This window comes from Triturus cristatus, chromosome 1_1 (assembly GCF_964204655.1).
Source record: "Triturus cristatus chromosome 1_1, aTriCri1.1, whole genome shotgun sequence".
NCBI lineage: Eukaryota > Metazoa > Chordata > Amphibia > Caudata > Salamandridae > Triturus > Triturus cristatus.
The window spans coordinates 187717398-187732436 of record NC_140579.1 but is presented as its reverse complement, the minus strand read 5'-3'; the positions used below and the strand labels follow the sequence as shown (position 1 = coordinate 187732436).

At 44.0% G+C, this 15039-nt stretch overlaps 1 protein-coding gene across 3 annotated transcripts in view; it reads left to right on the top strand.

The window, feature by feature from the left end:
- The window catches only part of LOC146869958 (charged multivesicular body protein 4a-like), a 410915-nt gene that overhangs the window by 17074 nt on the left and 378802 nt on the right, over positions 1–15039 (top strand). For all 3 annotated transcript variants that reach the window (XM_085624108.1, XM_085624109.1, XM_085624111.1), the window contains exon 3: positions 12920–13097. In XM_085624108.1, the coding sequence (XP_085480234.1) occupies positions 12920–13097 (178 nt within the window). The remainder of the gene's footprint in view (positions 1–12919; positions 13098–15039) is intronic.

Genomic DNA, 15039 nt, shown 5'->3' with positions numbered 1-15039 from the left:
CAATATAAGCAAAAATCGTGGATGTTTAGTAACAAATATGTCAGCAAGAGATATATGCAGATGTGCGAGATGTGTAGAGTGTAGCGGATGCGATGACATTTAGTGTTTTCATTGGTAGTGGCTGGCAGGTGCTCAGCTCAAGTGTAATGAGCAGAGATCAGAGATCTTGCTCTTTGGCACTTTTCCGACTGATTTTCGTCAACAGCTGTGGCCACAGGAGCTTCCTCTTCCCTTTTCTGAGGGACAGCCCGCCAAGAATTTGGGTGTCTGGTTTGAGGAGAATCTTTCGTTTTCCACCCATATCAAGAAAACTGCTGGCTGCTGCTTTGGTCCTATTAAAACCCTTAGGAATTTTTTTCCTCTTCTCCCGCAGGCAGCCAGAGTAACAGTTACTTGTGCTTTGATTCTATCTCGGCTAGACTACGCCAATTCCCTGTATGTTGGGTCTCCTGGATACTTGATTAAGAAATTGCAGGTGGTCCAGAACATGGCGGCCAGACTGCTACTGGGTATTTCTTCTAGGAAGAGTGTCACTTCTCACCTGCACTCTCTTCATTGGCTACCCGTTGTGGCCAGAATCAAATTTAAATCTTTGGTCTTGGCCCATCGTGCTCTTCACGGTCCGGGCCCTCTCTATCTTCAGAGGCGCTTTTCTTTCTATGTCCCCGCGCGGGTCTTTCGCTCGGCGTCTTTAGGCCTGGCCTCGGTCCCGCAATATAAACTCCAGAGGATTGGGGGCTGCTCTCTGGTGGTTAGTCAGCAGGGCCTGGAATGCCCTTCCCCTTGATATTCGTCTTACTCAGGAGCTCGCAGCCTTTAAAAGGAAGCTCAAAACATTCCTCTTTGCTTGATTGTCTATGTTTGCCCCTCAGGTTCGCGCCGTGACACTCTTGAGTAGCCGAGCGCGCTACAAGTGGCATTAACATAACATAACGTAGTGCATTTAAAAACATTTTGTAGATGGGATTTTTTATTTTTGTATAAGCATGTACATGTATGCGTACATGTCAGCATCACTTAAAGAAAATCTCATCAGTTTCAATTTGGATGAGGCAGCCATATTTAACTAATATCCCACTGCAATACATTAGTGCAGTGTTCTCAGTCTAGAAAATTCTTTCTGTATAATAGCCAAAGCAAGCAAATACTTGTTTTATTGTTTAAGGGTGTACTGCACACAAAGTTGAGAAATAATTATAAAGGGGTCATCCGATTTAACAATGTTACAACATCTCATCACACGAGCTGACATCAAACAAAGCACCATTCTTCTGGAATGCCTGTTATTGGTGAAGGACTTGGTGAAAAGAACTGTATTTCACACCCATTCATGGTGGTAAGGCAGTCGCAATTCCCATAACATGTCATGCAGTGTGTCTCTCCCTGATGTTTTTCTTTCTCATAAGAATATTCTAAACCCACAAGTAGTTTCTTGCTCCTTTGTGAAGGATTGCCGGGCCCGGTAAATTTTTATTTTGAAAATTGTATTTCATAAAACATACTCAATAAAAACATTTAATTTCCCAATATAATCCATCACTTTAGATAAAACCTAAAAGATCTAAAACCGAACGAGAAAAATACAGTGAGCAAAATAGAAATTGGTAGCATTTCATCACCAAGCAGCACCCTTCCTTCAGGGCAGCTATTCTAAATAAAGTGCTAGTGCAGTAACTGTATTTTGAAAAAAATTCAATTTTACATAATTCTGCAAGTCAAATCAAACTTTATTCGGTTGTGGATAAACAACCATAAAAGCGCAAAATGTTATAGTTTACAGGAAACAAATTCGTTATAGTACGAAACATTTCTAGCAATCTTTTCCCTCTTTTAAAATACATATAACTCATCAACAAAATTTCAGCATAAAAAAGGAATGTAAGAGTACTTGTGCAAGGATCAGAGATAACTACAAATTCTGCCTGTGCCTTAAAACTAATTTCAAGAAAGTAACTATCAGTTTGGCAAATAACTCGGCGTCCAAATGTTGAAGGGCCAGTAGAGCGGGACGGCACCTGCGCAAGCCCCAGATTTTTTAAATCGGGATAAGCCAATGTTTCCTCGAATCCTGATAGAATTTACAGAACAATATTGTATGTATCGTGGATTGAGGAGAGCTCTTATCACAAGGGCAAAGTTGGCGAGATTTTTCCCAAGTATTGGATTTTGGAAAAGTGACCAAATGATGGAAAATATTTAGTCTAAATTTTGTTAAAAGTAGTCTCTCATCCGTAAGATTAAAAGTTAGATAAGGCTGAATTGCCAGGGTCGTTTGAACCAGCAACGAATGTTGCACGGTAGGTTTGTGGAGCTCACTAGTCATTCTCAAAGATTCTAAGTGGGCCATGCATAGCTTTTTGAATTGTTTCCTCGGTATTTCGACTATTGAAGAGGGAAGATGAAAGAACTGTGGCATACCCAGATCGCCGAGGAATCTCTTTATGTAAGAGATCCATCCGATCTTATGTGCTCGGTCTAAAGCAATGCAATCCTTAATGAACCCTTGGGAGAAAGTAGTGGCATTAGATGACCAAATGCGGTGACATAATAATAGGGGTTGAATCCTTATCAGATCTGTAAGATAAGGCAGACCTACTTCTAAGTGGCAAACATAGGTCGACGTGGACCGCGGGACAGCCAGAAGGAATCTTAAAAAGCTGTTTTCCACCCTTTGGACCTCCTCGACTTTGGCATAACCCCAAACACCAGCCCCGTATATAACACTGCCTATGCATTTTGCCCTATAGATCTCCAAGAGTTCAACCGTGGGTCGTCTGCCTAACTTGTTAGCAAAGTTGACCAGTGCAGCTGTTGTTCTTGCAAAGGTGAGTTTCCTAGACTCAATAGCACTTTTCCAAGAACATTTATGGTCAAATACAATGCCCAGATATGGATACGTGGAGGTGCTCTCTACTTTTTGGTTATCAACGAAAAAGGTATTTTTGTTCTTATTCCTTGACCCTACTGACATTACAAACGTTTTTTTAATGTTAATCTTCAGGTCAAGGTTGGTCATAAAGGTGTGATATTTTGTGAGAGCACGCTGTAATTCATTTGGAGTGCGTGCTAGAATTACGGCGTCATCCGCGTAAAGTAGAGCCGGTATAGGGCTGTTATTTATAATGGGGAGGTCCTGTGCCCCTATTAGCATGGCTTTTTCCAAGCCATTGGTGTATAGGTTAAATAAAAATGGGGCCAGGACGCAACCCTGCCTTACACCGTGCTCCACTCTAAACGACTTTGTCACCTCACCCCCCAGACTATATCTCACACGAGCTGTAGCGTCTGAGTATAGGTCACGCAGAAAGATTATAAGGGGCGCCTCTATACCCATATTCTCTAAGATATTCCACAACTTAGTGTGGTTGACACAGTCGAATGCTGCAGAGAGGTCTACGTATGCTCAGTAAAGTGCCCCCCTTTTTGCGTTAACATATTTACCTATTATTAGGGATAGGTTAAGGGCTTGCTCGGTGGTACCCAGACCCTCGCGGAACCCAAACTGAAGATCGGAAAGAGCTGAAGCCGCTCTAAAATAACACGACCAGCAACTTTCCCGAGCGACTCTAATAGGGAAATAGGTCAATAGCAAGATGGCAGGTGACGGTCCCCTTTTTTAAAAATAGGGACAAGAATTGATTGGGACCAAGAATCAATAGGCCCCAGTGCACAGGATGCTCGAAGGACCCTGGTTAGGATTGGGGACCATAGGTCCATAGTAAAGTTAAAAAAATCAATTGGAACCCCGTCGGGGCCCGGGGCTTTACCATTTTTGCTAGCCAATAGGGTAGGGCATGCTCCACCTCCTCATGGGAAATGTTAATTGACAAGGGGAAGGCAGCTATGTTTGACCTAGATAAAATTAGAGGTGTAGCGGTTGGAGGAAGGCTGAATATCCGCTCAAAATAGTCATGCCATGTTTGTTCGTCAATCGCAACCTCGACACTGGGTTTTAAAGATGATTCCGTTAAGAATGGGGGCTTCACAACCTTCCAGAAGGCAGCACTGTCCCTGAGGGTACATGTTTTATGCAGTTGATCCCAGACGTCTTTTTTCAAGTTGTTCTTCCTACATTTTAGGGCCTGTTTGTAGTTGTTTCTAAAGACTGCAATCTCCTTTCTATTTCTAACCTTATTGTGGAGGGCTGCTTTCAGGTTCTGATAAGCTTTTGTGCAGGAAGAATCAAACCATCCCCTAGGTTTGGTTTGATCGTTCTTGAGTTTTACAAGTAGAATTTCCTTTATTGCAACCAGCAACAAAGCAAAGTTTTCCATAATTCCATCGTTAGAAGTAGCTGGGTCAAGGCAATTGATAATCACTGGGGTCATTTTTGCAACCAAAGATGCTGTGATTCCCGTCGGGTCCACTTTTTCCCACCTTAGAGAGTATCCGTTTAGTCTATCTATTGTTAGATTGTTTTGGCTTAGAGTCGCCTTGATGTTGAGCCTCTCGTGTTTCTTGGGCATTTTTAAAGTAATACTAATTGGATAGTGATCGCTGATAACAATATCGTGGGTTTTACAAGTGGATAGGTCTTTGGCCGCTGCCATGGAAAGAAAGATAAAATCAATTGTGGTTGGCCTGCCTCTTCCGACAAAAGTTGGAACGACGGGTATAGAAGGATTCACCATATCGTTTACGAGTGCAAGGTCCAATCCACACAAAATTTCATTCAGAGAGTGCCCAGGTAGCGTATGTGAAAAGTGAGTTATCGGGTCACCTTTTCGTCCACTATTCCACAAACTATTTTTCCACTCTGGGAACATAAGTTTTGGTTAAAATCTCCGCCCCATATTAAAACTAACTCCTTGTGAGTCTTTGTGGATTATTCTTGGAGGCAAAGGTATATTTCCTTAGTTACCTTCGTTAGTTTGTCCACAGAGAGATTTTTATAAAAATTCACAGTTACTAAGGCTTTGATGTTATTTAAATGAAGAATAAGAATTTGAAAATTTGTGGCCAATTTTATCGGGACTATTGATGAAAATCGAAGAATATTAGATATAAAAATGGTCAAGCCGCCCTTTGCCCTGCCAGAGGGAGAAAGTAATGCTGGAGAAAAATAGGTTTTAAAACCCTCGAGATGTATTTCAGAAGGAGCCCATGTTTCCTGGAGGCACAAAATGCCAAAGCCGTATATGAAAGCAAGCCAGATGTCATTCGTAACCTTTGACCGAAGACCGGCAACATTCCAGAAAAGTATTTTGAGAGATGGGTCATCCTTTTTGGTGGCAGATTTTAAATCCATTCCCAGAAGATCCTCGTGATTGGGGATCTGAGTGATGGGTGAAGGGATGTCTTCAATCACGTCACCACCTTGAGGGAGATTATCTAAGAATACACCAGGGGTAGATGGGATGCTCACAGACTTTAAAATCAGGCCCTCCGGCTGGAGTCAATCCACTCTCTCCAGTTCAGAAAGCTGTTCGAAATAGTTAAGTCGGAATATTGTATCGTGAACTAATCCCTTCTGTCCGATCTACATTTGTTAAGTCCCTAAGTTGGTTTGATGGCAGAGAAAGGGGAAATTGGGGATAGAAAAAAGTCAGATCCCTAACTTGAAAATCAATCAATCAATCAAGCTTTATTTCGACATGTGATGTCATAAAAGCACAGTACTTTTAAAAAACACAAATACATAAGGAAACAGTACATTTAAAACATGTCGTAAAAGAGATCTAAAATACATTGTGAACAATAAATATTTAAAAAATAATTAAACTTAGCAGCTTTGATAAAAAAAGAGAGATTATCTGGCACAAGTCAACCTCTGCCTAATCAGCCATGCCCATCCTAAAAATTTTGCCACTCCACAAATTATAGTGGTATTCGTTGTAGAATTGAGTATTCTCAGGGCAATAGAGCTGTCCCTTGTCCCAAGCAGCAGGCAAGCAGGCCTGAGCCACTTCGTTCTTGGGGATGCATAGGCTGGACAAACAAAGAGAAAGTGAGAGATATTTTCAACAACACCTAAGCAGGTAGGGCAGTCAGGGAGCGTCTTATGCGGGGGATTCCACTTGCTGGTGCAATCGCGGAGGGGAAGAGTCCCGAACCTGAACTGAATAAAGAGCGTCCTGTCTCTGGGCTTAGAAATAAAGTCCAGATATGGTTCTAAGAGAGGAAGAAGCTTGTGTTGGTAAAATGCCTCTGTAAGCCTGCCATGGTTGGGGTCGCTAAAGGTCCGGGCATCAATCCACGCCCAATATGCTTTTTTAATTGTATCCTTAGACAACGGTATCCCCGGAACAGAGTCAGATACGAGACCTATTGCGCCCAAGAGCTTCTTGATTTTTGTCAGCCACTCGATCTTATGGGCTCCCTGTAAGTTCATGACCTCCCTGAGGCCATCAGCATAATTAGAGAGCTCAGGGGTATGCCACAACCGCACCCAGTGTAACAAAGGACGAAGGGTGGCTAGGTCTCTGATGGAGCGCCTTCCGAGGTCACTCAGAAGAGGACCAGTCGGTGTGCGCCTCGGGAGTGATAGAAGGTCTCTAAAAAACTTGTTCTCATTGGATACTAGGGTGTCTACGCAGCAAAAGCCCCATAATTCTGCGCCGTATAGGGCGCTACCTATCGCCTTTGCAGCATAGATATCCAAAGCTGGTGCGATGTGTTTAGTGGTGGAGGCGCGGAATTCCTTCCCCAGGCTACCTATGACCCGCCTATGATTAAGTGTCATTTTGTCAATGTGGGGCTGCCACTTAAGCCTATCAGTGATTCTAATCCCCAAGTAGTCAAACTCCTTAACTCGCTCAAGTGGTTTTCCATCTAGGGTAAGGGTAGACCGGAAGGATCTGGTAGGGTTGAAATAAAGGAGTTTGGTTTTGGAGGTGTTGAGGACAAGGCCTCTTAGCTCACAGAACATAAGGAAGCGGTCTAGAAGCTTCTGTAGTCCTGCAGGTGTTTTTGAAATTAGAAGAGTGTCGTCCGCAAAAAGAAGGGCAGGGACCTTGTCACCCGCCAGTGTGGGGACGTCAGCTTCAATTTCGAGCAGGTAAGAGACTACGCCATTCACAAAAAGGGTGAAGAGCGTAGGTGCCGACACACAACCTTGGCGAACCCCTCTATTGACCGGGATCTTATCGGTTTTTTGGTCCTGAGTTCCCCATCGGATGCGTGCAAAATTGTTGGTATGCATCCGGATGAGAAGATTCAGGATATAAGGGGGGATTCCCAATTCCTCCAAAATCTGCCACAAGCGATCGCGAGGAACCAAGTCAAATGCGGTCTTAAGATCTATGAACGCCAAATATAAGGCGCCCTTCCCAATGGTGACCACCTTCCAATATAGTAGCACCAGCCTAAATACTTGGTCAATTGTGCTAGTGCAGGCCCTAAAGCCTGCTTGGAACTGCGTCATAATGCCTTTTTCATCTACCCAGGAGTGGATTCTCTCCAGGAGGACCCTGCCGACCAACTTCTGTCCAGTGTCTATTAGACTAATTGGGCGATAGTTCGCTGGATCACCCCTTGAGCCCTTTTTAAAGATGGCAATTACTTCCGCTCCCTTCCAAGAATCGGGCACCGGGGAGCCGTCCAGGAGGTTATTAATAAAGATTACAAAATACGTTGCCCATCCATCAGTGTTTGCTTTGAAAAGGTCACCCGGAATGCCATCTGGCCCTGGGGCCTTTCCAGAAACAATTTTGTTAATGGCAGTCACTACCTCTTTCTTATTGATCTTATCAAATGTAGATTGATCAGTGGGAGAGGCTATGGTCCTCAGATAGGTGCCCTGCTCCTCCTCAGGTCCCACCCCTACATAGAGGTTCCTAAAGTGGTCAAACCATTCCCTGTCCGTAATGTGGTTGGGGATTTTATCCTGGTCATACATAGAAGATTTTCTCAAGATGGACCAGAAAAGCTCGCCATTTTTAGAGTGGCTTGCACATTTTAAAGCATCCCAACGCTGGTCATCCCAGTCTTTTCTTGCAGTAACAAGTGCCTGTCTGTAAGACTGCCTTGCTTCCCTGACCGCACCTGGAATGTTAGATTTAATTGCAGCGATCAGGGTATTTTTTTTTTTTAGTCTGCAGTCCTTGTTGAACCATTCGTTTTCTGACTTGAGTTCAGGTGTTTTTTTTTCCCTATGATCAAGGAACAAGGTACCAATCGAGGCAATGGTATCCTCGAAGGTTTTGGTATAGCCAGGCTTATCAATCGAAGCCATGGAGAGCCTGGCAGTATCTTCAACAAGGATTCTACCCAGGGCAGAAAGTTTTGTGTTAGACAGGACAAATTTAGACCATCTGAGGAATCTGTTGCAGTTAGAGGGATAGAGCATCTTGGTAAACATCTGCGATCCATGTAGAGGAGTTTGGTCTTGACTAAGGCAAAACTCGCTCATGCTGAGCGACAACGGGTTGTGATCGCTACAGGTTGAGGGAGTTATTATCATGTCAGCAACAGATTTCCAGCCTCTCCTATCAATCAGGATATAATCGATTCTGCTTTGACAGGCGACCCTATTGAAGGTGTTAGCACCCCCCAGGTCGGAGGCTGTACGCCCATTCGCAGCTCTTAGACCAAATTCTAAGGCCAATGCGTTTAGCTGAATCACGACCGGGGACCATCTCTTTACAGGGTTGAGCGATAACAAGGGAATGCCCCATCTAGCATCCTCGTCGTGAGTTCCCAAGATATCATCAATGGCAAGTGGTTCAAAAGAACAGTTGAGATCACCAGCCACTAGTAAGAGAGAATCAGGAGGGCAGGTAGAGAGCATACCTGAGAGAAATGTGATGGTGGGAGACTTAGCACCCCCATGTGTTCCACGAGCATAGACATTAAAGACTTCCCACGAATGGCCATTCTTTAGACCCTTGATGGAGAGTCTCATTATGTCTGGCGTGGAACAACTGTTATGTGTAATCTTAAGATTGAGGTGTGCCCTAACCCAGACTATGAGTCCGCCAGAAGGACGGCCACGCCCAATTGTGGTATCAGTATTATCACTGTAAGGGGAACAATTGCGTATGTGATGAACGACTCGCCTGTCCCTGAAATTTATGACGATACAATCCCCTATCGTGTCCTTTCTTCTATGACCCAGCCAACTTAACCTTCTTGCAAACAATATTTCCCCGGAAATATTGGGCGGAAGTGGCCTATTCTTGTTTAACCAATAGGCGGCTTTGTTTCTTAACTCAGGGAAAGTTTGTGATTTTCCTAGTGGTAACTCTAGAACATCAACTAAAACTATAGTGTACGGTAGTGATTGTGGGGGCAAGTCGATATGTGGGAGTGGCTTCTTCGACATAGCTAACATAGGACGATCCCTAGGTGCACCTGGAGTATTGGTCGTCTGACCTACAAGATCAGAATCCCTACATAGATCGCCCACCGCTTTTTCCGAAGGTTTAATAGCCCCCGGGGCCTCCAGAAGCGGCTTAACAGTAGATTCGGTGTTCGACAGTGTAAGAGATGCTGTAGACCTGGGGGCAGATGGTAGCTGTCTGTTATTGTCAAAATCAGTTATTTGGGGCCTAGTATTTAGTTGTGAAAGAGTAGTCTTCGAATGTACACTATCCGCCAAGTGCCCTGGGCTAATGGAAATATTTTTCATTGCTATTTCCATATAATCAATTTTTTCGCGTATGCGTTTTACCCTTTCCTGGAGTGGAGCCAGTAAAGACTTCATAAGATGTTAAATTTTTTCAAAAAGCCCTTCACTAGGTGGGAAAGAAGGTGAAGGAATGGCTAGTTGTTCTACTGGTAAGACACGTGAGCCATTTTCGTGGGTTAATGTTGAGACGGGCTTAGGTAAATTATTATCAACATTTCTCCCTTTAGTAATAAAAGGTTTAGGAGCAGCTTTCTTATGATTATAACCACCATAGGTGCGTTTAGGATTTTTGGCATTTTTTACATTTTCCCCATCTCTGTTGGTTTGTTTTAGACTACACCTGGCCTTCTGCCCTCTAGTTGTTACCCTCGGAGTGTGTGTATCTGGGGTTAGCGGCGAGGGAGAGACCAAAGTTGGGGTTGAAAGTATCTCACAAGTAGAGTTTACAGAACAATCCCCTATCTGGGCTAAGGAATCAAGGGCGGGTGCTGTAAGAAAGGTAGTGGGGGACAATGATAACCTAGATGGTGCTGACAAAAATTCAGGGGATGCATTACCTGGAGTGGGGACAACATCCTGCATTGTAGAAATAGGATGGGATCTTGGTAGGGCGACAAAAGATGGAGCCAGGATCGAATCCTGAGAGTTAATAGTAAGGGACGAAGTGTTGGCCAAACATGGAGGGGGAAAGGTGCCAGCAGGAAGGGAGAGGCGGCGTTCAGTATTTTCTGTGGCAGTGACCACCACCCCAATAGTTTTCTGCAGCATACGGTCGATTGCTGTCAGACTGGGTAGTGATTGGTTTGGAATTTCTCTTTGCTTTGAGGCATGTGGGGATAATGCAGGAGTTATCCTGCCCATTTTACCCATCTACAGAAACACAAAACAATGGGAACCACAGGATATCAAGTTCACAGTACCAATGGGGGTGGCCCGTCCCGGCCTCACCCGGCCACAAACGGTCCCGCCCTTGTTCCGGGCTTCTCCCGGCGCGACTGTGCTGCGGGTGAGTTGATCAATTAAATACAAGGCTCGGGCAGTAAAGGCGGGAAGAGGACACAGCTGGGAACAATTGCGGGGCTGCTCGTCCTCGCAGTCCCGTCCACGGCGTCCTCCCGCTAGCAACAGGCAACAGGTTCAAATGTCAGCTCCAGAGCGTGTGGAGAGAGAAATACAAACACCAAATGTATAAAGGCACTTGTCTCCCTTGACGAACGGCTCCCGCGAAGCGGGGGCCGTGAGATGTAATCTAGGCTCAGGCAGCAAAGGCGGGAAGAGGACACAGCTGGGAACAATTGCGGGGCTGCTGGTCCTCGCAGTCCCGTCCACAGCGTCCTCCCGCTAGCAACAGGCAACAGGTTCAAATGTCAGCTCCAGAGCGTGTGGAGAGAGAAATACAAACACCAAAGGTATAAAGGCACTTGTCTCCCTTGACGAACGGCCAAAATCAACTAGAAATAAAAATGTATACAAATGCTATAACTTTATGTTTAAGATGTATACTAATACAGGTAGTAAAATGCATCCTGATGAAAGCGCCCTGTTAAAAAGAACAAGTCTTACTTAAAATAATTAGAAAGTGCGCCTGGAGTTGGCACTTATTTTCTGTGAGTCTAAGAAATTCATTCGTTCCCTGGTTGGTCATAAATGGGGGGGTATCTATGCTTAATATGTCCCGGCATACTTGACAATTGTCCGTCTCTTCCAGACTTAACATTTTTTTTACCTTTTCATCAGCCCTACTGAGAAAAGGTATTTACTTAAAGTGACCACAGTATAGGAAGATGTATCGCCCTTCAACTCCCTTAAAGCCTTAATATGTCTTCTGGTGCCTAAACAGTTACACAGTGGGCACATCAATTTGCCTCTGGGTTTGTTATATGCAGGACAAAGAAACAAGGTGTGACTTATGCTTTCTTTAGCTGACCGGTAGTACATTGTACAAACCTCAGTAGATTCAGGGTTCCTGCCAGTGTTCCACCTAGACCTGACGGACCCCATTTCGAGCGTCCCATATCGGAATTTCAGATACAAAGTTTTTGCCAATTGCTGTTGGGGGATATCTAAGAATGCTTCATATAAAGGACTATCTTTGAGCCAGAATTGATTTCAGTCTCCAGTGGGTAGAAGTTTGATGGAAACTGGCTTGGGTATACTCCCAATAGCGAGATTTTAAATGGTGGCAACAATCAACGATCTTGAATTCGACCAAAAGGATCTAAGGCCCAGCTTTTCAAACCACGATTGGATATGTCTAAACCATGGGAAAGTGAGGCCTTTGTCAACAGACAGTAGTAGCTAATGCGTTCCGATAAGGCTTAAGCTCCTCCATAATCCAGATCCTCACCCAATATACAAGTGGCCTTGGCCGGGCGATTTCTCCCACCCTTTTTAGTGCCACATCAAGAAACATGGAGGTTAAGGGAGTGCTCTTAGGAAGGTGGAGAAGTGAGCGAACAAACTTAAAGTCGGTGTGTTCAGTCTCAAATGCATTTCATAATGAAGCTGAAAATAGTTTTCTCTCAATGTTCTTGAGTTTTTCTGTGTCGGTGTGGTATTTTGTTTACATTCCTGTTTGTAGCACTGTATTTAGAATGCTGCAAGTAGAAAATGCAAAGAAATAGCAGGACTGCATAAGTTACTCACACCCGACACAAGGCAACTTGAAATCCCTTTGTGCAGTAGATAGACACCAGTTGCTGACCTCAATATGGCCTCTGTAATTTACCTGAGTGTCTTCCTTTCATATCACCTGCTGCACGTCACTTGTCATCCCTCCTGTTCATCACACATGTGTCCCCATTGTTTGTGGCTCTTTGCCCCTATTTCATGTAACCATGTGTCATTGGCACATTGCACTGTGCTCCCCCCCTGAAAGGCAACTGCCATGTGCTTTCTTCTTTCTAATATCCACCATACTTTGTGCATCCCTCAAATGTCCACCGTCATATGCCTTCTGTTGGACTTTGCTTATCGGTTCTTGTATATCTGTTGGCTCTTTACACGGTTGACACAGCCCTGCATATGGAAACCTGTATCTCAGTTGTTCTATGCAGACAAATGCCTTATTTGGTAGGTCATGGTGGATGAAGGTGCTTTTAGGTGGTTGGTTTGTACAGATGGTTGCCTGTGTGTCATGTGGTCCATGTGCTTTGATGCCTGCATGTTTCTTGACTGTGTGCGTGAATGCCTACACATGTTTATCAGTCTGCATTTATGTGTGTCTGTTTTGATTATCTGTGTGCAGGCGCAATACAAACTTAAAAATGATCGGCTTTGTAAATGCTTGTCTTCCCGGACAAGTTTTCATGTATACCAATCCTCCCACATTAAGATTCCATATTTTTCCAGCTGCACTTCAAGCTTTGAAGCGGAAGAAGCGGTATGAGCAGCAGCTGAGTCAAATTGATGGCACCCTCTCCACTATTGAGTTCCAGCGTGAGTCTCTGGAGAATGCCACCACTAACACAGAGGTTCTCAAAACCATGTCCGAGGCAGCCAAAGCCATGAAGGAGGCACACCAGCACATGTGAGTACCGTCATTGTTATTTCTGTGGATGTTTCTTTCGGTATTGTACTGTACGGTGGGCACATAGATGCTTAAGTTTGTGTCATTCTGCATGCGATCATAAAAAATTGTCCCTTGCTGGGACAAAAGTGTGTGTGTGTGTGTGTGTGTGTGTGTGTGCGCGCGCTTGTGTGTGTGTGTGTGCGCGCTCGTGTGTGTGTGTGCGCGCTCGTGTGTGTGTGTGCGCGCTCGTGTGTGTGTGTGCGCGCTCGTGTGTGTGTGTGCGCGCTCGTGTGTGTGTGTGCGCGCTCGTGTGTGTGCGCGCTCGTGTGTGTGCGCGCTCGTGTGTGCTCACGCTGTGGTGACTTGATTGCACTGTGGGGACCTGAACCCACGGTCTTAAACACACTTTCTTTGCCAGGAACACAAGTTAGCAGCAGAAAGCACAGATATTTCAAAGGAAAATCTGCGTAACGCTGTGTCCAAATATATTTTTCATGCAGAGTAACCTTTTCCTCATTTAATAAAGTAAAACTTTATTTAAATGAAACTTCTGAATTTAGACTATTTGAGTTTAAAAATTGTTGGTGGTCTTGTAAACATTGCTAAAAGCAATTTGGGTCAGTTTTGAATCTCAGATTACTTCGCTATTGCAGTTTGATCCTTATCTGCAATTAAAGAATGACGGTGCATTAAACCGTGATACAATATAAACTGATCTGATTGTTTTTTGCAAATTTGATTACATATTATTATGCACTTTGGAATACGTTCTTAAGATGATAGCTAGATGAGTGAGTGCCTAGAGTTGCAACATGCTAACAGCTACGTTCTCTCAGACGCCGAACTGCGATAATGTTATGCCCACAGCATGGGAAAGTTTAACTTTAACAGAAATAGCATGTTCTTAGAAAATTTGTGACATTCTTAGAAAATATATTCAAATATTGTCATTAGATATAATTACATTTAAATCCTTTGAATTGCTTAGTTTCCAAACTGTTCCCAGTGCTTTACAAATTAAAGCAGCTTCATTCCAAAAGATGGGTGAAGAACGGTCATATAACAAGCATTGGCAAATCCAACAGGTGTCATCTACGAGAGAGCTACTGGCTTGGTCAGAGTTTTTTTGCCCTGTTGTACAGCAGCGTGCCTGCTCTGCCGCATGGATAAAATTGAAATTGAAATTTAAAAAAAACACTATGATGCAGCCAAAGTGGACCACATCATGACACTTATTTTTATTGCTGATGGGAGGGTGGGGGCGTGTGAGGGGTCAACACTAACAACAGAGGGGGCGGGGAAAAGAAAATCACTGACGCTGCCACTACTGATCACAGTATATAAAGCAGTTGTCAGAGCCTCCTTGGCTTATTCAATTATAAAATGCTGACTCTGATATATATCAAGCTTAGTGAAGTAGGTGTAGAGACACAGGGTCCTGGTTCACCCTAATTAGTGGCTATTTTTTTAATGCCAAAACAGGGGAGGTAGATAGGAGACCAAATCCCTATCTTGCATTAGGGCTCATCTTGCCCCTACTACTGCATTGGCAACAACACGGATTACAGCTGGACTTAGTGTTTCAGCTAAGGTGCAAAGTTCTGCTGTAAAATGGGACACCTCATGTTGATGTCCACTTCAATTTGCTCTTCCTGCGTATTTAAATATAGTTTGCCTTTCTAGATCACACTAGTTTAATTACAACATACTGCAGTAGCATAGGCTGTGCTCAACTACCTGCTTTATGAGTGAGATGGTTTTCAAGCCGAAAGTGTGGAGAGGATGTGGCGTTATGCTAGAGTTGCAAACTTGGAACTCGATTCTTGACGGCTTAACATCCTGTGATTCCGGTCAAATCTCTTAATCTCCCTGTGTCTAAAGAAATTGTATGTGACTTAACTGGTGCTCATGTAAAGTGCTTCAGAGTGGAGTGACACAAGCACAGCAATGGTGGAAATGA